The sequence below is a fragment of the Pteropus alecto genome, unplaced genomic scaffold (genome assembly GCF_000325575.1).
Source record: "Pteropus alecto unplaced genomic scaffold, ASM32557v1 scaffold21, whole genome shotgun sequence".
Classification (NCBI taxonomy): Eukaryota; Metazoa; Chordata; class Mammalia; order Chiroptera; family Pteropodidae; genus Pteropus; species Pteropus alecto.
The window spans coordinates 4,736,007-4,760,030 of NW_006436282.1; the positions used below are offsets into that span (position 1 = coordinate 4,736,007).

General features: G+C 34.3%; 1 protein-coding gene across 2 annotated transcripts in view; it reads left to right on the plus strand.

The window, feature by feature from the left end:
• C1GALT1 (core 1 synthase, glycoprotein-N-acetylgalactosamine 3-beta-galactosyltransferase 1) overlaps positions 1 to 24,024 on the plus strand; it is a 32,209-nt gene continuing 8,185 nt past the window's right edge. Inside the window, exons 1-3 of one of the 2 annotated variants that reach the window (XM_006911934.3) lie at positions 1 to 151; positions 17,449 to 17,685; positions 21,153 to 21,820. In XM_006911934.3, coding sequence (XP_006911996.1) covers positions 145 to 151; positions 17,449 to 17,685; positions 21,153 to 21,820 — 912 coding nt within the window. In that variant the 5' untranslated portion in view covers positions 1 to 144. Of the gene's footprint in view, positions 152 to 303; positions 715 to 17,448; positions 17,686 to 21,152; positions 21,821 to 24,024 lie in introns of those variants that run through there. The other variant, XM_006911935.3, reaches the window with a different exon arrangement.

Here is a 24,024-nt window from a genome sequence, read left to right on the forward strand (position 1 = left end):
GCCGGGGAATAATCTGGGCGGCAGCGGGCGGCCCCGGCTAGCGGCCACGGGCCACTCCTGCAGCTGCCGAGAAGAGCGAAGGTCGCCGGTCTCGTGTCGTCCCCTTCTCTGCCCCCCAGGAGGGGCGAGAGGGAGCCGCGGCTGATGTCAGGTACGGCCGGCGGAGGCGCCCTCAGACTGCAAGTCCAAGGTCTTGGTTCCCCTTGCCCTCCCCCTCTCGGAGTGTGTTGGGGAGCGTGGAGGGTGGAACCAAACCCCCTGTGCGGCCAAACAGGTGTCTCGAAGTCGCTGCCGGGCTAGGGACGTGCCGGCTCCTGAGGGCAGCGCGGGGCACTTCCTGCTCCCGGCGCTCTCCGAGCTGCCATCGGGTCTGCCCGCCCACCGGGCCGCTATTTTGTTGACATGTTGTCTCCACTTCATTGTGGGTCCTTCTTTTTTGCCCTCTCGCGCCTCTCTCCTACTCGCGCGCTGCCGGTGGTCTGGCGGCGACGGTGACGCACGGACTGCGCCCCGGGTCGCGGCAGGACCACTTAGCGGTCCTGTTCTACAGGGCCCTCCTCGCCCCCTTCGAACCTGTGGGTTGGGCGGGACACGTTGCTCAGGTGTGGGCACCTTTCGCGATAGTAGTCGGACTGCCGCGCCACCCGAGTGCCCAGCGTGTTGGCACCTTCTACAAGTGCCGGGGACTTCCTTCGGACTCTTTTGGATCATCAGGTTTGTCTGTGACTAATTTATTATTTAAAGTTTCCCCAACCCTGCCCAATGAGCAAGCCTGATGTGCTTTGGGCACTTGCTGCGTGGGGAAGGAGCAAGAAAAGAGCCTCCCGTCCCCCTGTGTGATTTGGTTAGTAGATGTTGGCGAGTTGGCCATACAGCTTTGAATCTGGATAAATTACATACTTTTAAAAGATGAACCTGATTTAGGGGTGGGGATTTATTTTTGCCCCTTATTTTTAAAAAAATAACAGGCAAAACACAACACACACACTGCGGGGAAGTTGACTATGATCTAGTTCTCTGAATTTGTTATAGGTATAGTGGTATATCTTTTTAACGCTTTTCACATTGGAAACTATTGCGCTAATTATGAATTGATTTCATTATGGATTAAAAGTTAGTTATAAAGTTAGAACTTTAATGCATCAGAGAGAATAATTAGGCCAATGTTTAAGGGGCAGAAATATGTTCGTTTACTAAAAGTTGGGCATAGAACATAGCTCTGCCTGAGTGCCAGGAAAAAGTGTTGTGCATCATTTCACGTTATTTAATTCTGGTGTAAGTTTAGACAGTGGGAATCTTGAGTTTGAGGGCAGTATTTTGATAGCTTTTCACGTCCTTATCAGATAAATGTCAAATGAGTTTTATGCACACGATGCTATGTTTTCTAAGTATTGTATATACTAAACTATACTTATTTTTATTTTCTGCCATCCTTAGTGTATATTGTGAAATTTTAGTGAACGTAAAGTTTCAAGTTACCAAACAGTTAATTCTTTTTACCCTGTGTTAAGTAAAACAGTGATTTAGTAAGGAAAGTATGACTCATTTAAAGTTCTTCTTGGGAAAAGAATATGGTTTTTCAGTACTAGTGAAGGACTATTAAATGTCTCTCTTAAATTTCCCTGGAATTTATGTTTTTCTGAATCGTTTTCCTTAGGGGTCAGCATTTTAAAAATACTATAGGTAGTATTTAAAGATAGGTATAGTTTTTCTTAAATATGCTTTTTTGGTGTAGATTATATATTTCTGAGTAAATTCAATATCTAGGAATTCTTAGAATTTTATCACAAACTTATTTAGAAGTACATATGAATTAATGTTCACCTAGTCATAGAAATACGTTTTGTCTCTAGACATATGTTTTTTACTATTTGTATATTGATTTGTGCTGAGATAAAAATTGCATTATTTACAACTTTATAAACCATGATAATTTAAAGTAATCTGTGTGTGGTAAAATTGTTGATTGGAATTCTTGTGACAGGGCAGGTATAAACAAGCATTAAATAGAAAATGGACAACTATGCTGAAGTTCAGTTCAAATTCACTTAAAATTTTAAGCTTCTCAGTATAACCATGTTACTTTTAGAGGATTTGTTGATATTCGAGTAAAAAAGCTAGTGTATCAACTATAGGTGGAAAGAAAAGTATGATAAAATTCTTTTACCCAAAATTCAGTGGGATTAAGGTCAGTTTTTTAAAAGAAAGAAGAAAATAAATGGAGAATTTTTCCGTAAAAAGAGAAATTAGCAGTTTTTCTTAAAATATAAATGTGTATCTAATGTGTAAATTTTCACTTTGCATCGAATTCAAATGTCCAAGGGGAAAACACATGCCCAAATCTGTAATCTATGAAAATAGGAAATGTCCCTTAGAGGAAAAAAAACCTCTCATTTTCACAACTGGGGAGGTGCTACTGACATCTAGTGAGTATAGGCCAGGGATGCTGCTAAACATCTTACCGTAAATAGGACATCATCCCCCACAGCAGAGAATTATTCAGCTCAGGATGTCAGTTGTGTCAAGAAACCCTGGCTTAGTAGGACTTACATAGTTGGGCATACATGGTGGAGGGAAAAGAGTGTTTGTTGTGTAGACAAAGAAGGCAGTAGAAATAGAGGAGCTGACTGCTTTGGGTTATTTAGCAAACTATAGATAGTTCAGGATTGCCAAAGAATAAATTATAAGGCATGGAGTATGGAAATATGAGGCCAGAAAGCTGGGTAGAGTCGAGGTTAAGGAAGACATATATCATGTGTTTAGTTTTTGTCTTATAGGCGGTGGGGTTCCATGAAGGATTTGTAGAGTGACATGGTCAACTTTCCACTTTAGATAGGTCATTCTGGTGACAGAATGAGGATGAGTTGAGGAGAGAGCACTTGAGTCAGGGACACGAGTTAAGTATTGCAGTAGCTTAGGGAGAGAAGGTCTGAAATGGGACGAGTAGTAGAAATGGAGAGCAGAGGATAGATTAGAAAAATATTTAGGAAATAAAATTGGCAAGATATGTAATTGGATGTGAGGTAAGGGTAAGGAGAGTGTTAAGAGTGTCTTCCTGATTTCTAGTTTAGAAAATCAGGTGGCTCCTAGTATATAGGAACCCACTGGTCAGTAATTTAGGTAAGATGAGTAAGTTTAAAGGAGGAACGTAATGAGTCTTTTTTGGACATGTCAAATTTAAGAATGCCTATGGTCCAAGTAGAAATATTTAGTGTGTATATGAGTCTGAAACTTGGGGAAGTACGAAAAAGATCAAGAGATCTTTTTGTGTAACAAGTGTGGAGGAATTAGTGCTCTTTGATTTTTCTTATATTATTTCCCTCTAGATAAAATAGCCTACCTTTATTTATTTTTTGTCAGAAAAGTAATAGGTATGTACTTGATAAAATTAAAACATAAAAAGGTTATAAAATGAAAATTTTGCTCTTTTTGCCCAGACCACCCAGTCTTAGTTGCCAGAGATAGCCCTTGTTAAATATCCTATATATAGCAGTTCCCCCTTATCCATAGGGGATATATTCCAAAACCACTAATATATGTCTGAAACTGCAGATAGTACCGAACCCTATTATACAAGCATACCTTGAAGATATTGCAAGTTCGGTCCAGACCATTAAAATAAAGTCAGTCATAATCTTTTTGGTGGTGGGGGGTTTTGCCTTTGATTTGTAAAAAATGTAACATCTGTGAAGCACAATAAAATGAGATTTGCCTGTATATACTCCTTTTTCCTATATGCACATATATACCTACATGCCTTTTCACTTAAAAAAAGCACTTTATGGCTTCTCTTTGGCATATCTGAATTGCCAGCATGACTATTTTTGTGCTTTGGGGCCATTATTAAGTAAAATAAGGATGACCTGAACACAAGCAGTTGCAGATGGAAACCAGTGGATCTAATAACCAGACTACTAAGTGAGTAACGGGGAGGGGAACATATACAGCCTAGATACTTGACAAAGGGACGATTCATGTTGAATGGGACAGAGCTGGATGGCACGAGATTTCATCACACTACTCAGAACAGCACGCATTTTAAAACTTAATGAATTGTTCTGGAATATCTCATTTTATATTTTTGGACCGCAGGTAATAAACTATGGAAAGTGAAACTGGATAAGGGGGGACTACTGTATATATCTTTCCAAAATTTTTTATATATACAGAAGCATTCAAAGAGCCAATAACCAGTTATACTGTTCAGATTGTAGTGCTTTGTCTTAAAAGTAAAATTTTTTATCGTATACAGTTAAAGTGAGTGAAGTTGTGTTATGAGTGAAAATAAGTAAAAAAGGTAAAGTGGAGACTAATGGATATAGAGTATCATCATTTATGGACGTATATATACGCATATATATATATATCTATATGCATGCTGATATAGCTGTTACTTTTTTCCAAGGATACACGAGAAACAATAGTAGTTACCTTTGGGGAGAACTAGGGATAGAGGTGAGAAAGAAAACGTATTCTTTTCTGTATATATTTTTTTTAATCTATGGTTTCACTTTGGGTTTGTTTTACCTTGTTAACAAAAGATCATAATCTTTGCCATAAATGCAAAGATTTTTCTTATTAGCACATATGGATCATTGTTTTTAATAGCTGCAGAGTATTCTGTGGTGTGGATGTACCATATTTTAACTAGTTCCTTATAAACAAACCTCTTATAGCTATGGCTGCCATGAATGTCTTTCAGATTTCTCTGTGTCCATAAGAGAAATTTCTGATCATGGAATGACAGGACAAGGAATATTTATTTAAACATTTTAAAAAACATAGCCAAATTGCCCTTTCAAAAGACAGTAAGTATGTATATTGTGAGAAAGAATGTATGCTTTCCAGTTTTCTCTCATATCTGTGTCAATACTCAATGTTACTAAAATTTGTTTGCCAGTATGATAGGTTAAAAATAGTATCTCTTCATTTAATTTACCTTACTTTAATATGAGTGAAATTTGAACATCTTTGACCATTGTATTTTCTTTTTGTGAACTTTTATTTTCTTTATCTGTTTTTATATTAGTTTGATCTTTTGTCTTTTTCTTTACGATGTTTTTTGGGTTATTTTTGCTATACAGACTTTTTTGAACATTTTATACAGAAACATGCCTTTGAACCAACAGTTTTACCACCAGAAATTTATTCAGTGAATAACCTCAAAGTTTTTCTATAGTCATAGCTTTTGAGTTTGGGGGAGATCTCAATTCATGATATAAAATATAAAAAATATTTTATTCTAGTTTTGTTTTAATTTTGTTTTTTAAATATTGGAATCTTAGGAACAGTGGGAGTTTGAAAGAAAGGTAGGGATACAGCTGGTTGCTTTTTACTTTTCCCCCCAAAAGATTAAATCAGTATCATTTGTTGAATAAGCCATCTTTTTATTTGAAATGTTATGTGTATTATGTATTAAATTTCCATATGCATTTGTTTTTTTATGGATTCTTTATTTTAATCTGATAAAGACGACCAGCAATATCTTCGGGCTTACAAAGTTAGGTTAATTAACTTGCTCTTGTGAGGGAAACTGAACACCAGAGGACCTGCCAACATTTCACTAAATGAAGAAGAGATGGGGTTATAATAGGATTTTGAAGGGTGGAGTTTAGAAAAAATTTAAATGAAGCAATATTTGATAAGTTTAAACACAGCAAGACTATATGCCAAGGGGTTAATTAACATCAGACCTAGGCTAAGAAGCCAACTCAAGAGTCTTGTTTACTTGGAGTCTGTAAAATTAAGGTAAATATGGAATATTGTGTCTGGGAACCTCTGTCTGAGTTGGAAATTGAGGCTGCTGCTTTTTCATTAATGATCCATCATCTATTCAAGAGTGGGATGTTCCAATCTCATTGATACACTTTCTGACAGTCTGATTAGAGGAAAAAAAAGTTTCTCAGCACTATGTCTATAGTATGAACACAAGCATTAAAACTTTTGGGTTTTTTACAGATTCACAGATACATTGATATGCCTCTTCAACCCGAATATCAAATTATTTTTATTACTATATGGCTGTTTATTGTAAATAATACATTTTAATATATGGTAGGCCTAATATCTTGTATTTTAAATAGGTCTGGTAGGCTTTGTCTACCGACCCCTCATGCCCCTTTCCACAATTTCCCATGTTCACACGTTTATTTTCCCATACATTTTAAATACTTTTTACCAATTTATTTAACTTTTAAAATTTTTATTGTATTTTAGTTGGGATGGCATTACATACAGATCAATGTGGAGAAAGTTGACATCTTTATCTTTGATTTTTTTTTTTTTTCATTTTTTTTGTTGTGGTAAAATACACATAAATTTTACCATCTTAACTATTTTTAAGTGTAAGGTTCAGTGGTACAAGTACATTTAAATTGTTATGCAGTCATCACCACCATCTATTGTCAGAATTGTTTTTATCCCGCAAAACTGAAACTCTGTACCCATTAAACAGTAATTCCCCATTGCCTCCCTCCCCCAGTTCCTGGCAACCACCATTCTATGTTCTGTCTCTGTGATTTAAACTAAGTATCTCTCATAAGTAGAATCATGTAGTATTTGTCATTTTGTAATTGGCTTATTTCACTGAGCATAATGTCCTCAAGGTTCATCCATGTCATAGCCTATGTCAAAATTTCTTTCCTCCTTAAAGGCTGAATAATATTTCATTGTATATATGTATATGCCACATTTTGCTTATCCTTTTATCCATTGGTGGATCTTGGGTTGCTTCCTCATTTAGCTACTGTGAATAATGCTGCTATTGGGTGTGCAAATATCTCCTTGAGACCCTGTTTTCAATTTTTTCAGGCATATACTCAGAATAGGAATTGCTGGATCATATAGTAATTCTTTTATAATTTTTTTTGTGGAACTGCCATACTATTTTCCACAGTGGCTGTACCATTTTAAATTCCCACCAGCAGTGCACAAAAGTTTCCATCTTTCCACATCTTCACCAACACTAGTTATTTTTTTTTATTTTTGATGGTAGCCATGCTCATGGATGTGAGATGATAATCTCATTGTAGTTTTGATGAGCATTTCCCTAATGATTAGTGATGTCGAGTGTTTTTTATCCTCAACATGGTCATGCTTATTGGCCACTTGTATGTCTTCTTTGGAGAGGTGTGTATTTATGTCCTTTGCTCATTTTTGAACTGGGTGTTGTTGAATTTTAGGAGTTCTCTATAGATGCCAGATATTAATCTTTTATTAGATACATGATTTGCAAGTATTTTCTCCTGTTCTGTGGGTTGCCTTTTTACTCTCTTAATAGTATCTTTTGACACCCAAATTTTTAGATTTTTCACTAAGTTCAATTTGACTTTTTTTTATTATTACATGTCCCTTTGATGTCATATCCAAGAAATTATTGCCACCTCCAATGTTGTGAAACTTTTGTCCTCTGTTTCCTTCTAAGAGTTTTAAGTTTCAGATCTTATGTTTAGGATCCATTTTGAGTTAACTTTTGTAGATGGTATTAGGTAAGGGTCCAACTTCATTCCTTTGCATGTGAATATTCAGTTTTCCCAGCACCTTTTGTTAAAAAGACTGTCCTTTGCCCATTTTGTAGACTTGGCCCTCTTGTCGAAAATCTTTTGACGATGAATTTGAGGGCTTGTTTATGGGAGCTCTATTTTATTCCGTTGGTCCATATGTGTATCTTTATGCCAGTGCCACACTGTTTGATTACCATAACTTTTATAATAAGTTTTGAAATCCGGAAATGTGAGTTCTCCAGCTTTATTCTTTTGACTTTTTGAGGTCCATTGAAATTCCATGTGAATTTTATGGGTATTTCTATTTCTGCAAAAAATATTGTTGGATTTCGATAGAGATTGCAATGAATCTGTAGTTCACTTGGGTAGTATTGAGGCATTAATGATATTAATTCTTCCAATATATGAATTGAGATGTCTCCATTTATTTATATCTACTTTAATTTATGTTGAGGATGCAAAAAAATATTTGTTTTCATGGAACAGTAATAAAAAGATATCTTTTTGATAATCAGATATTTGGGGAATATTTTTTAAAATATGATTATAGTTTGAGACTTATTACAATTTAATTTTAACTTGATTGGGAAGTGTTATGTAATCTTTAGAAGATTTATTTTTTTCTTATCTTTACATACTCTGAGAGGCAAAATACTATTTTTGCTTTCTGGAAGTTTACACTCTTTAAACAGAGGACTGTATACTAATGACTATATCCTTAGCTCCTAAGACAGTATTTGATACGTCGAAAGGTGCTCAATCAGTAGCACCTTCCAAAAATTACATAAAACCTCATAATCAAGTTAAAATCAAATTGTATAAATCTTGAACTGTAATTTTTGTTTTTATTCTCACCAATTTCAGATTCAGAGATCATAAGGTGAAAATGCCTTTTTATTACTGTTCTGTGAGTCCACAAATAATTTTTGCATCTCCAATGGTTTCTATAATACCTAAGGTTAATACTGTGTTACACTTACTGTTTTATATCAAAATGAAGAAAGGGAGAGGGAAAAGCGTGTCATAGTTTCCTTCCACAGTTGTTCCTTGGTGGCTAACACTCACACTGGGATTTCCAAGTCTGCGTAAGTAACTTAAAGAGAATTGGACCTAAACCAAATAGAAAGAGTACTCAACTAAGGCAAAACTTTGCTTCCCTACTTTGAACATTACCCTTTGTGTTGAGAAGGGAATTTGAATATAGAATGTTCCATTTTGGGTTCTATTCACCCAAAAATCAGAACTCTCAAGCCACTATTTTATTTATTTCATGATCCAGCAAGGTATCAGCTACCATTAAATATTTTTGGAGGAGAAATTTTTAGTCAAAATAATGCAGTAATTCTCAAAGCATGGTCCACGAAAAGTAACATCTCCTAGACCCTTCCAGGAGATCCTTAAATGCAAAACTATTAATACTAATACCAAGATGTTTCTTGCCTTTTTCACTTATTCTCTCACAAGTGTACAGCCAGGTTTCTTAGAAGCTACTTAATATATTGGAACAAATTGAATGGAGAAGGAGATATGGAATTTCAGATCCAGCTGTCTTTTATTACTGAGATTTGTAATAATTTAAATCAATGCTACTCTTCTCACTAATATTTTTAGGAAATACCTTATTTTCCATAAAATGTTATTTATGTTTACAGGTAGTGGGTTTGTCTTTACTGTTTATGAATAAATATTGAAAACTTTTCAGTTTTAGTTTCTAATAAAAATCTAATAGATATAACCCACATAAACAAGTTATAAACACTAATTAAGAGTTTAAAGGAATCCTAAGACTAAAATTTTTGAGAGCTGCTCAAGTAATGTATAATCATTAAACTCAATTTGGAAAAATAAGGAAAAAAATAATTTTAGTTGCCCCTAATTCCACCACTGAAATTAGAATTTAGGATTGCAGTTAGAAATTGTTAACCTTTTTTAAGCACATAGTTGGAATAACATTGTATTTAAAACTTTGCATCCTTTTCTTTTCACTTGTATTCTAACCATGTTTTCATGTTATTATGTAATCTTCAAAAAAATTTTGTCGTGTAATATTCTATTTAATGAGTATACTTTATATAATTTCCCCTTTTATTGATTCTAATTTTTAACTATGAATCTTTTATTTAGCATATATTTGAGGGCTTATGTGCAGGTACTGTTCATAAATGCTTTTTGTTATTTTTTATTACGATAATTTCCTTAAAGAGTTGAATCACTGAAATACATTTTGAAGGCAAAGAAGGGCATATGCTAAATGAAATCTTAACTTGTCTTTTGGGTATTTTATAGTATGCCATTATTGCAAATTATTAAAAATATTAGGAATTTATACAATTCTTTTAGCCTGTATTGTGGAATAATTAAGTGAATTAATTTAAAGCACTTAGAAGAATATTCTTTGCACTGAATAATTATTTAGTGTTACCTACTTTTATTTGCTAGATCATATTTTAGATTTGACTGTTATTTTTCATTTTGTAATTCCATATACCAATGACCAGCTATGAATGTTTTCCCAAGCTCCAGACCTGCATCTCTAACAGTTTGCTAAACATTTCTGCATCAGTGCCCTACTGATGCTTTAAAATAGACACAGTCTGATATACTGAGTATTGATCTGACCAAAGTCTGTCATATCTTTAAAAGATTTTTACGCATTCCGCATACTCATAGGATAGTCTGGCTGGGTATAAAATTCTAGACCGGAAGTCATTTTTCCTTAAAATTTTTAAGGTGTTTCTCCATTGCTTTCCAGCTTTTGATGTTGCTATATGAAAGTCCAAAGCCATTTAATTCCTGATCTCTCATATGTAACCTTTTGCCCCTTTCTCCAAAAGCTTACAGAATGATTTCTTTAACCCAAGTGTTGTGAAATTTCATGATAATGTTGGTTGTTTTTTTTTTTTAATGGGTCTTTTTAATCACTGTGTTGAATATCGTTGGACCTTTTTAGTCTGAAAACTTCTTTGAAATATTGGTTGTTGATGTCTTCCCTTCTCTTTTATCTGCACCTGTAAGCTGATCTTTAGTTATTAATTTTCTCACTTATTTTTCATCACATTGTCTCTTTGCTTAACATCCTTAACTTCCTATAGCTTTTTTATTGAGGTTTTGGTTTTCTTAAATTTTAATTTGTAGGAGTTCTTTTTGTTCTCAGAATTTTTTAGAATGTTAGTATCTTGTTCTAATTTCATGAATGAAATGGAATGGCATTTTTTATTAGGATATAAATGGTAGGTTTTTTTTTTACGTTTTCATCTCATTGCATTCAGTCTCTTCTAAGTTGCTTTAAATTTGACTGTCTTGGACCTTTTTTTTCATATTAAGGCATTTTCTTAAACAATCTGGCAATTCTTAATTGGTCATTCATATTTCAGGTACTAAAAAACTAATTGAAATCTCTGTATGCATTCTTGGGGCTTATCACCACTGCTCTTCACTGTTGGGTGATCCAACTGGAATGGTTCATTGCTGAACCTTTTGGGGATTCCATAGTGAAATCCAAACCAAGTGGATTTTAACTTTCTCTGTCCTAAAGTCACTATGGCAGATTACGCTAATGCTCTCTTTATAGGCCTATATCTCCTTGCTGCTCATAGACTCCTGATGTGTTTTCACTCTCAATATCTATCTCCTAAGGTTCTTTGTTGCAGCCTGCTTTGCCACTGTATAAGCTGTGGAAGTATCTGGAGAATTTGTTTCCTAAGGACAGCCCTTAACCAACGCTTGACTGTATGGGTACAGCCCTGAATTGTGCCTACGGTCCCTTTAGAACTACCCTGAAGGGTTGAATTAAAACTATCCTCAATAGAACTTTGCTTGATATCTTACCCATGCTTGGCTTCCTTTTGTGTCTTACTTCCCTATTAGTGTTTCTAGGAAATACTTTCTAATAAATCACTTTCACACAAATGCCTCATCTCAGAGCTTTCTTCCACAGAACCTAGTTTAAAATGACCACTAAATATTTGGCTGCATTTTCTTTGATAATTTATTATTTCGGAGTGAGATTGGACTGAGGTTTTCTCTGTTATCTATTTTGGGGGCTCACTTTGTCAGATATTGGTATAAAGTTTTCACATAAAGGAGTTCCTTAAGTTCTGCTACTTAATTTTCTGGAATGATTTGTGTGGCCTAAAAATTATGGTTTTTGGACGATTGAAGTATCTATGAAAAGCCTGGATGTTTTTGAAGTCTGGCTCATTGACAACATTCTTTATTTCCTCTGTGGTTATTTGTCCATTTAGGTTTTATATCTTGAATAAGCTTTGATAATTTGCTTTTTAAAAGAAGCGTGTGTTTCATTTAGGTTTTCATGTTTAGTAGCTATTTGTTATGTAACTTATTCTCTCTCTCTCTCTCTTTTTTTTTGTTTTATATATGAATATGGACATAATTTAAATCCTGATTTGAATAAACCCAACTGTAAAAAATACATTTGTGAGCTAATTGATGCAATTTGATTTTAGAAGACAGTTGGGGAAATTTGATTAGGCTGTGGGTCGGATGAGTCTATAGAATTATTGTTCATTTTTGTTAGGCATTTCATAATGGTATTGTGGTTTGTAAGAAAATTTTCAGAGAAGTATATTGTATGTAGAAATGAGATGACTTGATGTCTGAGATAAGCATTGAAATTCTATAATCAATTGACAAAATAATAAGTGAAGTAAATATAACACATTTTTATTAAAATTCATTCTGTGTGATGTGTGTATAGGATTTCATTTTTTTTATTTGTGAATGTTTTAAAATCTGAATTGAACTCTCAGATGAATTTTTCTTTATTAGGTAGTAAATCAAGGATATATGGTACTGAGTCATTGCATATTTGAAAATATCTTCCTGTTATCTTGATTTTTGAATGACAACTTACTGATTATTTAAGTCTATTGAAATACATTTTCACTCTCAAATACTTGGTTTTTTGCAGCTTTTTTTTTTTGGCATATAATATTAAAGAGGAAAACGTTGCCTAATGTTTTTTCCTTTGTAGTTTTGCCTAATGTTTTGCCTTTAACTTGCTTATTTTTTCCTGGATAATTAGAGGGGATTTTCGTTCTTGTTGTTTTTTAAGTGTGAAGTTCAGGATCTCTTAAAATTGAGCCATCTATATGAGGTCTTACTGAGTTATATATGAGACTTTTAAATATTCAGATGCATAGCATCCATTTCAGTGCATTTTCTTTTATTTTACTGTATTTGGCTTTTTTTGTTTTTCATGTGTTCTTTTCTCATTTGAGAAATAAGTTGTCTGTTGTCTCTGTAATGCCTATCATATCTATCATCTCAATAAATGCTTTGATCTCTTCAATTTCTGAGAAAATAGTCCTATGTAGTTTAAGATTTTCTTTTTTATGAAGTATTCGAAACTATGCTTTCACCTACCTTTTGCTTCCTATGTTTGTTTCTCATTGCAAGATTTTTATATAGGTTTCATTTATTTCTGTTTATTTATTTTTGAATAGAATCGATTCTAGCTAGCCTTGCTTAAAAATTGTATAAATGGAAGCCTCTTGTATTACCTTGTGTGTGCAGACACTTGTTTTATGTACTCTTTGGATCTTTCCTTTAAAATTTGAGCTAGAGATTTGTGTTGGTGCTGCTGCTGCTGCTAGTTTCTATGTAGCTATTTAGCTACCTGAGAGAGGTAAATTGGGGAGCTGGGACCTTGGACAGGTGAATAGGGAATTGATCTGACCTTTTTCCTGTGATTTTTCTTATTAGACTCTAGGACTTAAGAGGTGCTTCACTAGGTTGGGAGCATCTTCAGATTTGCTTGGTCATTTTTCTAATTTTGGGTCACTAGTTTACTTTGATAAGAAATTGAATGAGTCAGAACATATTTTTCCCCACATAGTTACCTTTGATCCATTCTCACCATCAGTCTATAGTGATCCAGTTTCTCGACATCCTTACCAGCATTTGATATAGAGCTATCTCATTTTAATTTTAATTTGCATTTTCCTAATGGCAAATGAATTTGAACATTTTCTCATTTGCTCGTTTATTATATGCACTTCCTCTTTAGTGAAATGTATGGTGATGTCTTTTGTTCATTTTTTATTTGATTTTTGTTTGTTTTTGCTGTTTTGAGAATTCTTTATTCTAAATATTAGTTCTTTTGTTAGATGGGTGGTTTGGAGATATTTTCTTTCAGTTTGTAGCTTATCTTTCAGTCTCTCAATATGGTCTTTTGAAGGGCATAAGTTTTTAATTTTGATGAAGTCCAATTTATCAATTTTTTTTCCCTCTTATAAATTGTACTTTTGGTGTCAAGTCTAAGAATTCTTTACCTAGCTTTAGATGCCAAAGATTTTTTAAAAATATTTTTCCTAAAAGCTTTATAGTTGCATGTTTTACATTTAAGTCTGTCCAGGATCCATTTTGAGTTAATTTTTGTATAAGGTGTGAGACTTAGGTCAAGCCTTATTTTTTTGCCTGGGAATATCCTGCAATATTTATTGAGAAGTCTTATCTTTCTACCCCTCAACTGCTTTTGTACCTTTGTCAAAAATCATTTGACATATTTATGTATGTCTATTTTTGGGTTCTCTGCTCTGTCCCATTGATCCATGAGTCTGTTTTTCCTCCAGTACTATACAGTCTTGATTTCAGTCACTTTATCATGTTTTAAACTCAGTTAGACCTATTCCTCCCACTTTATTCTTCTTTTTTTAAAATTTTTGTAGCATCATACTCAATGGAGAAAGGCTAAAAGCCTTTTCCTGAAGATCAGGAACAGACAAGGATGCCCACTTTCACCACTCCTCTTCAACATTGTATTGGAAGTCTTAGCCACAGCAACAAGACAAAAAAGAGAAATAAAAAGTATCTGAATTGGGAAGGAAGAAGTAAAACTCATTATTTGCAGATGACATGATACTATACATCGAGAATTCTAAAGATTTCACCATAAGACTGTTAGAACTGATCAATGAATTCAGTAAAGTAGGAGGATACAAAATTAATATTTAGAAGTCAGTTGCATTTTTATACCAATGATGAACTTTCAGAAAGAGAAATTAAGAAAACAATCCCATTTACAATTGCATCAAAAACAATAAAATACCTGAGAGTCAAATTAACCAAGGAGGTAAAAGACCTGTTCTCAGAAAATTATGTTATTGAAGAAGATACAAATAAATGGAAGCATATACCATGCTCATGGGTAGGAAGAATCAACATCATTAAAATCGCCATACTACTCAAAGCAGTTTATAGATTCAGTGCAATCCCTATCAAAATACCAGTAGCATTTTTCAGAGAACTAGAACAAATGATCCTAAAATTAAATGGAGCCATAAAAGACCCTGAATAGCCACAGCAATCTTGACAAAGAAGAACAAAGTTGGAGGTATCACACTATCTGATATCAAACTATACTATAAGCCTACAGTAGTCAAAACAGCATGATACTGGCATAAAAACAGATGCATTGATCAGTGGAACTGAATAAAGAGCCCGGAAATAAATCCAGCCTATACACTCAATCTGTGACAAAGGAGACAAGAATATACAAAGGGGTAAAGACAGTCTCTTTAATAAATGATGCTGGGAAAATTGGACAGATACATGTAAAACCTTCTTAAACTGTATATAAGAATAGACTCAAAATGGATTAAAACTTAAATATAAGACCCAAACTCATAAAACTTCCAGAAGAAAACATAGGCAGTAATCTCTATGATATTGCTAACAGTTATTTCTTTTTGGACATATCTCCTTGGACAAGGGAAACAAAAGAAATAAACAAATTGGACTACATCAAACTAAAAACTTTTTGCACAGCAAAGGAAACCTTCCACAAAATGAAAAACAACTGACTGGGAGAAGATATTCGCTTATAATACATCTGATAAGGGGTTAATATCCAAAATATATAAAGAATTTATATATTTCAAGCAATAAAATATATACAACTCAACAACAACAACAACAAAAAACAATCCAATTAAGAAAATGGGCAGAAGACCTGGATAGATATTTCTCCAAAGAGGAAATAGATGGCCAATAGACATATGAAAAGATGCTCAAGGTCACTAATCATCAGAGAAATGCAAATTAAAACCACAGTGAGATATCACCTGATACCTGTCAGAATGGCTATCATCAATAAATCAAAGAACAACAACTGTTGGTGAGGATGTAGAAAAAAGGGAACCTTCATATACTGTTGGTGGGATTGCAAATTTGTTGCAGCTACTGTGGAACAGTCTGAGGTTTCTCAATTAAAAATAGATCTACCTTTTGACCTAATAATTGCACTTCTGGGTATTTATCCAAAGAAAACCAAAACAATAATTCATAAGGATCTATGCACCCCTATGTTCATGGCAGCACAATTTACAATAGCCAAGATACGGAAGCAACCTAAATGCCTATCAACAAATGATTGGATAAAGAAGTTATACAATGGAATATTTCTAAGCCAGTAAAAAAAGATGAAATCATACCATTTGCAGCGACATAGATGGACCTAGAGGTTATTATGCTGAGTGAAATAAGTTGCAGAGAAAGATAAATACCATATGATTTCACTTAATATGTGGAATCTAAGGAACAAAAAGAACAAACTAATCATAAATAGACTCACAAATAGAGGACAATCTGCTGATAGCCAGAGGGGAGGGACACTGAGGGGCTGGGAGAAAGGGGTGAAGGGTTAAAGAAGTACAAATTAGTAATTGATAGATGGTCATGGGAATGGGGAGCGCAGCATAGGAGCTGCAGTCAGCATTACTGTAATGGCTAGGTGTAGAGTCAGAGGAGAGAATTTTTGTCCAATGTACTGAATACTTGAAACTAATTAAAATTTTAAAAATTGTTATTTACTTTCTTTGCCTTAATATAAATTTTAGAATAAACTTGTCTGTGTCTACAGAAAATCTTGAAGGGATTTTGATAGAAATCACATTAAACCTATGTATTAGATTGGGGAGAATTGACATCTCTGCTATGTGAGTCTTCTAATCCATGAACATGGTCTGTCTCTCCATTTAGTTAGGTATTAGATTTTTTTTTTTTTAAATTAGGATTCTATAGTGTTTAATCATACAAGTTTTATACATGCCTTCAGTTTTATGTTTTTCATAATCTTTATCTTCAAAGGGATCATTTAGAGGAGGGAGGTCATGTTATAAACGTTTAGCTGTTATTCAAAGTTTGTTTAGATTCATTTAATTTCCCTTTTTCCTATAAATCAAGTAAATTTAACTTAATATGTTAAATCTTTAAAATAGTATAATCTGAATTCTGAAGAACTATAGCAAAATGGTTATCTGAATTCTTGATTCAGATTTCTGTTAAACCCTGGAAAGTCACTGGTCTCTCTGAGTGAGTTCGTCTTTGAAATGGGATTAAGTGTCCCTAGTTTGTAGTTTAAGGTAATTCATGTAAAGCCCTGAGTTCAGGACTCAGATGTTAGCTATAATTATTTCTCCTTCTGTCTCTGTTATTCATAAAAGTATTACCCATATTTGTGATGATACTCATCAAAAGTTGTTTCTGGTTCATGGGATATAGAGTGATTTCTTTCTTTTTCATGCAGTATTTTATTGCTGCTTGTTGTTTTTTTAAAAAATAGTATCACAAAAGTGTCCCTTAAAAAATAAAGTAAAAATATAAATTTTAGTTGTTTCTAAAAATGTAAATCTTTTGCATCTGAGATCTCAGTTGCAACCGGAAATCTGTATTTTTAAAATGTTCTTCATATTTACCCACGCCCCACCCTCACAATGATTATTTTATTCTTTTTATTGACGTCCATCAGTGCGTTTTAACAGCAAATAGAGGGATAAACTCATAGATTAAAATTAAATGCTCTGGGAAATGTTCTTAAATGGAAGGAATTAACTTTCCAGTATAGGTAAGAGTTATCACGCTTTTTGCTCTTGGTATGTATATTGCTTTATAATTTATAACATCCTGCTAATTTCTTTTCTTACAGAAATACACTTTCGGGAAATGGCCTCTAAATCTTGGCTGAATTTTTTAACCTTCCTCTGTGGATCAGCAGTCGGATTTTTTTTATGTTCTCAGTTATTTAGTATTTTGTTGGGAGAACAGGGTGACACCCAGCCTAATATTCTTCATAATGATCCTCATGCTAGGCATTCAGATGATAATGGACAGAATCATCAAAAAGGACAGATGAACTTCAATGCAGATGCTAGCCAACATAAAGGTATGGTTTACTTTATTAAGGAGTAAACACAGTATTTTTTAGTCTATATAAGTGCTGAGAGAATTAGAAAGTAATTTATATAAATTTTGTTATATCACATCATATTTTTTGATGAAAATGAGCTTAATTCCAGATATGAAATGACAATTCTCAGTTTGCATCAGGAGAAACACATTGTCGAAACGTAGATTTGTTTAGGTATTAAAGTATCAATTTTGTATGCAGTTTTCGTAGAAATAGTTCAGAAGCTGTAATTTGGCAAAAGGCAAACTTGTTCAGATTAGATTTATTTCTGAAATTTTTGTCTAATTTTGTTATCATGATTCATATTTGTGTCTTTAGTTTCCACTATTGTTTTGGTCTTAGTTTTTGCTTAGTCATGTTTTCCTAGAGAAACTCAAGAGGTATATATAAATCTCAGTTTATATTTTTATCAGTAGCTAACATCACTAATCTTTTCTCTTTTTGAGAAGCATAAAGAACTAGGGAAGCAGAATACTAGGGATGTGTTATTATTACTCCATTTTCTCCTGGCCTCAGATCTCTAACCAGATTTTCTCAATTGAGTCCTCTGTGCCCATTAAATTTTGGTTTAATGGGCACAGAGCTAAATGACAAGTTTCTGTACTTTGGCTCTTTTTTTTGGCCTGTGTGATATCATCAAACCCCATAATTTTCATTTCCACCTATTCCTTACTGTCTTTATCTTCAACCCAGTTCTTAAGACTATGAGACAGCATTAATACAATAAAAAGACCTCTGCAGATTTTATGGTTGATTTGACAGAAAGGAATATACAAAAGAATACAACTTGAAAACAATTAGAATTATAGGGTGCAGAGGGTCCCCATTAAGCATTATTTCTCTTATCTTTCTGGCTGTAAATTGTTTCCTTCTTCTCAAGCAGAGGTTGAGGGCAAATTATCAAATCTTGGTTGAGTTTTATGAACTAGCAAACACATGCATACTATTGTAAATTATCTTACGTTGTGTGAATGTTTTATATAACAATGATTCATCTCTGAGCAGGTGCTCTGGGTTCTTACAGTAAAGCAGTTTGATCACTGTGCCTTTGTTCTGTAGCATCATCACTCCAGGTCTTGAAATGATCAATTGAATTGAGGCTCCTCTATTCCTAGTAGGCTGTACTTGGTTGGCCTTACTGCAGACACATATATTAGGTACCTACTTGTCCTCCTCGATAGCCCACAAAATGTAGGATATGCTAAAAGTTGTCTGTTCCTCTCAAACTTAACATGTACAAATAAAACACTTTTTCTTTTCCTTCCTCCTTCTAAAACTTCATCTGTCTCCTATATTCCTTATTGTACATAGCTCATTACCATCTGCCTAAGCCAGAAACTGTGAAGTTATAGTAGATGCTTTCCTTCACTTACCAATCCCATTTATCGCTTAATTCTAACAAGTCACTTTCTTTACCATTTTTCAGATTTCTTCTCTCAATCTATAGTGCATTTCCCTATTTCAGGCCTTCAGTTATTCCCATGTATCTGCACTCAGCCAAACTTCACCATGCCTTTTGTCCTTTCTTCTGGTGAGCATCTACTCATTTAAAGACCTATCTTCTGCATCATTTCTTATTTTTGCTGCTATTGCTTTATCTCCCCTTCTCTGTACTAGCCAGGTTCCATTGCACTGTTCTATAGGATTTATCAGCAACCGCTTTCTTTTCCCTTGGCACATTGAATGCTTTGTACATACCACTGTTACAGCTTCTCTTAGTATGTGGCAAGTGTTGGTTTGCACATGTGTCTTATTCTTCTTTTCATCTCCTTCAAAGTAATTACTGAGTAAATAATTGAAAGAATGAGAAAGAATATCTACCAAATCCCAACAGTGGGGAGAAAGTTTTGTTCTAAATGAAACATATTGGAGTCTCCTATATCCACCAATTCCCCGATCCATCCAGGATTTGCTATATCTGTACAGCTAAGAGATTGGGCTCCTCAATATAAGAAACTTGAATTCTCTCTGACTGAAAATAGGGTGATTTTGTCTGTTTTTAGATTATGAATTCTTAATATTCAGAGAGGCATGAGTCTATTTTCATGCCCTGCTATTCTATTCTCTCAGTCAGTTAACTAGAAATTTATGCTTCCCGTTGTTAATTTTTCACAGGACTAAATTTTTGTAACTCACTGGTTGACCTTAACTTTAAGGATATGCTTTCTCAGGATTCTGCCTACAGCATTGCTACACAAAGTGTGGCTTTGCAGACTCATGCTGATCTACAACTAAATAAGTATTGAAATTGTAATTAAACAGAAACTTTTATGGTAATTTGACAGTAATTTCGTCTAAATCTATATATAAAAACTTATTGGGGCTTGTATTTTATATATTTTTTTAATTTTTATATTTCAGTATTTTATTTTTAGCATATTTATAAAAGTATAGATCTCTTAACTATTGGAAATAAAAATTTGTCCTTTACCAAGTACTGATCTAGAATTTTACGTTTAAACTCTTCCTGTGCAATTGCATTACTCAGTACGTGGTCCTGGCCTGACAGTCTGTGAGCTGTTTGTTACCTGTCTGCACGCAGATAAGGAACTTGCACCAGGATGTAAATCAGTTAAGCTCACTGCTTAGGACTTTTGCCATGGGGGGAGCAAGACTTCCTCAATGAAAAGATTAATATGTTGCTTTATATTCTGTCATAAGCTCCTTACATGTTTCTTTACAAACCAATACTTTGAAAAACACTACTCTAACAATCTTGGAAATACTGCTTCTACCTGTTCATCCATTATTTGCGTTTCGTAATGAGGCATGTTACTATCAGAAATGTCAGCTCTACGTTAACCATTAACTCCATCAAACTGGGGTAGTTATGAAAGCCTCTTTAAAGGCACCTCAGGGTAATTGTAGAAATTCATAACAGTGGACTCTTGTGAGCTTCAAAATGAACTGCCACTTCAGTGGTATGTCTTTCCTGCCCTTCAGAAGCTTATTTAGAGCAGCGAAAAATTCCTATCAATGTTCTGTTAACCTGCTGTAGTTTCATTGTAGAATGGAGTGAAAAGCAAAGATTATCTAAGGTAGTGCTTAAAATGCATGTGAATCACCTGGAGAACTTGTTAAAATGCAGATTATGATTCAGTTAGTCTGGGGTGGGACCTGAGATGCTGCATTTCTAACACACTCCCAGGTGATGCTGGTAATGTTTGGAAATGAACCATGGTTCATAATAATAAGAATTTAAGTCATAGTGACACTGTTGTTAGCTCCAGTGATCTCCTGGATAAGATTGACATGAAACCAATAAATCATAATGTCGGTTCATATTAGGTTGAGTTTTGCTTTCTTTCAGCTAAATCACTAATGATAAATAAGTAAGTAGACGCGGGGCTGTTTTTTGAAATTGTTTAAGAAAATGTCTTCAGAATAATTTATTTGGATTTTACATATGTGTAAATATAACTTTTAAAATTTTTGTTTAATAGATGAGAACACAGACGTCGCTGGAAACCTCTATCAGAAGGTTAAAATTCTTTGCTGGGTTATGACAGGGCCTCAAAATCTAGAGAAAAAGGCTAAACATGTCAAAGCTACATGGGCCCAGCGTTGTAACAAAGTGTTATTTATGAGTTCCGAAGAAAATAAAGACTTCCCTGCTGTGGGGTTAAAAACCAGAGAAGGCAGAGACCAACTATACTGGAAAACAATTAAAGCTTTTCAGTATGTTCATGATCATTATCTAGAAGATGCCGATTGGTTTATGAAAGCAGATGATGATACATATGTTATACTAGACAATTTGAGATGGCTTCTCTCAAAACACAACCCTGAAGAACCCATATACTTTGGGAGAAGATTTAAGCCCTATGTAAAGCAGGGTTACATGAGTGGAGGAGCAGGATATGTATTGAGCAAAGAAGCCTTGAAGAGATTTGTCGATGCGTTTAAAACAGAGAAATGTACACATAGTTCCTCCATCGAAGATTTAGCACTGGGGAAATGCATGGAAATTATAAATGTAGAAGCAGGAGATTCCAGAGATACCACTGGGAAAGAAACTTTTCATCCCTTTGTACCAGAACACCACTTAATCAAGGGTTATCTACCTAGAACCTTTTGGTACTGGAATTATAACTATTATCCTCCTGTAGAGGTAAGTTTAGAAATTGTATTACAGTATAAATACTTAGACTGAATTTTGTTACCTTAAAAAAAAAACCTAGTTGAGATGCGTGAATGTTTCTTTAGTACCACTAGGAATCGCCCTTTGTCTTTTTATAGAGTGGCAGTATGATGAAGTAAATGAAAATAAAAGTGTCATCAATAGTCATTCAAAAAGTATTGGTACTATTATATGCCAGGCACTGAGAATAGAGTGGTAAATATGGCCAAGTTCCATTTCTCATGAACCTTACATTCTGGATGAGGAAACATACAATAAACAGGTAGACTAGTTAAGATATATGATTTTATATAAAATCATGTGCCCTGAAAGAAAAAGCCAGGTAAAAGGAAAGAGAGTGACCCAGAGGGGAGTAGGGTATCTAGTTTAAAGAAGGCCTCCCTAAAGAGTGACTTTTGAACAGAAACCTGAGTGAGGTTAGAGAGCTGGCTAGCAGTCCATGGGAAGAAGACTAAAGAGACTTCTAGTCTTCAGGAACAATGCATGAAAAGACTTTAAGGTTTGGGAAGACCTTGGTTCAAATCCTGCTTTCCCATTTAATAGTTGAATGATCTTGGATGGACAGAATTTGCCTACCTACCAAGCATAAGTTTCCTCACTTGTAAAATAGATCTGATATACCTCATCCAGTTGTAATTATATATAGTACAGTGCCTGTCACAGAGTAAGTACCTAATAAACCTTAGCTTTCATTTGATGCCTTAGCTTACATTTCTGAGAATTTTATCGAAAGTACATTATTAAATATTTCAGATGTACAGACAAAATTTGAGAATATAGTATCTTGTACCTACCAACTAGCTTTACCAAATATTAATCTGCTACATTTGCTTTAGATTTTTTTTTTTTTTTAAGAAAAAGATATAGATATAGTTTAGGTCTGTGTACCCTCCCCAACACAGTTCTCCTGCCTCTTTCCTCAAAGTTAATCATGATCATAAATATAATATTTTTGATTGCCATGGATGTTTTTGTTTTTATGTTTACCCATAATCTATAGCATTTTTTTTGCAGGTTTTTAAATAGATGAAATTATACCATATATATTCTTATACATTTTCCCTTTTCATACATTAAAATTTATCAACATTAATATATGTATCTGCTTTATTAATTTAGACTGCTGTATAATCTAATATATGAATATCTGTAATTTTTCCATTCTCCTGCTGATATACATTAGTAAGTTGTTGCCAGTTTTTCACTAATATGAGCATTACAGTGAATGACTGAAGGAGAGCAGCAGTCACAAAACGTAGCTTTTAGACTCAGTTCTATTATTAATAAGGCCTTTGGGCAAGTTACTAGGACTCTGTACTTTCCTCTCATCCTAAGATACAAATAAGACACTTCATTCTACCATTCTCTTCTTCACAAGCCAGTATTTTCAAACCAGCATATAGAATAGTGGTTCTTAACCAGGAGTTTTCTTTTGCCTCCCAGAGAATATTTGGCAAATCCAGAGACAGTTTTGGTTGTTAACTGGAAGGTTGCTACTGATATCTAGTGGGTAGAAACCCACTAAATGCTAAACATTCCACAATGCACAGTACAGCCCTCCACAACAAAGAATTATCTGGCCCCAAATGTCAGTAGTACTGAAGTTAAAATGCCCTGACCTAGAACATCTGACCCAAGCTTTAGGTTATCAGCTTTAAAAGGAAACTTTGGAGCAACTCACCACTGCTTCTGCTTCTGCTGTCACCGCCAGTGTGTTCTTGGTACTTATACAGACACCATAACTAATCCTTATAGTAATTCTGCATTTAATAGGTGACAGAACTGAAGCTCAGGAAAGTGACTTGCCTCTCCTGCTAAGTAGTTTAGGGAGTATTGCAAACCACTCTGATTCTACAAGCTCTTGTTATTTTCATCATGATTTCCCCTCTACGGTTAATGAGATAAGTGCCCAAAAGGGGGATGGTGAGAGGATATGTTAGAATAAATGTTCTGTTGGGATAAATTTACACTTTAAGGAAGAAACATTGTAAAGGTCAGTTCTATAAAATGAGGCTGTTTGAAACCTTATGCTAGCATTTTATTGCTACTGCAGGGGCAACAGTGTCCTAGACTATAAAACAGATGTATTCTCAAGCCTGCCTTTTTATAGTCTATTTTTGTTTTTAGTGGATACTTTTTTAATGGAACCTTTTCTTAGTATATTCTGACCACTC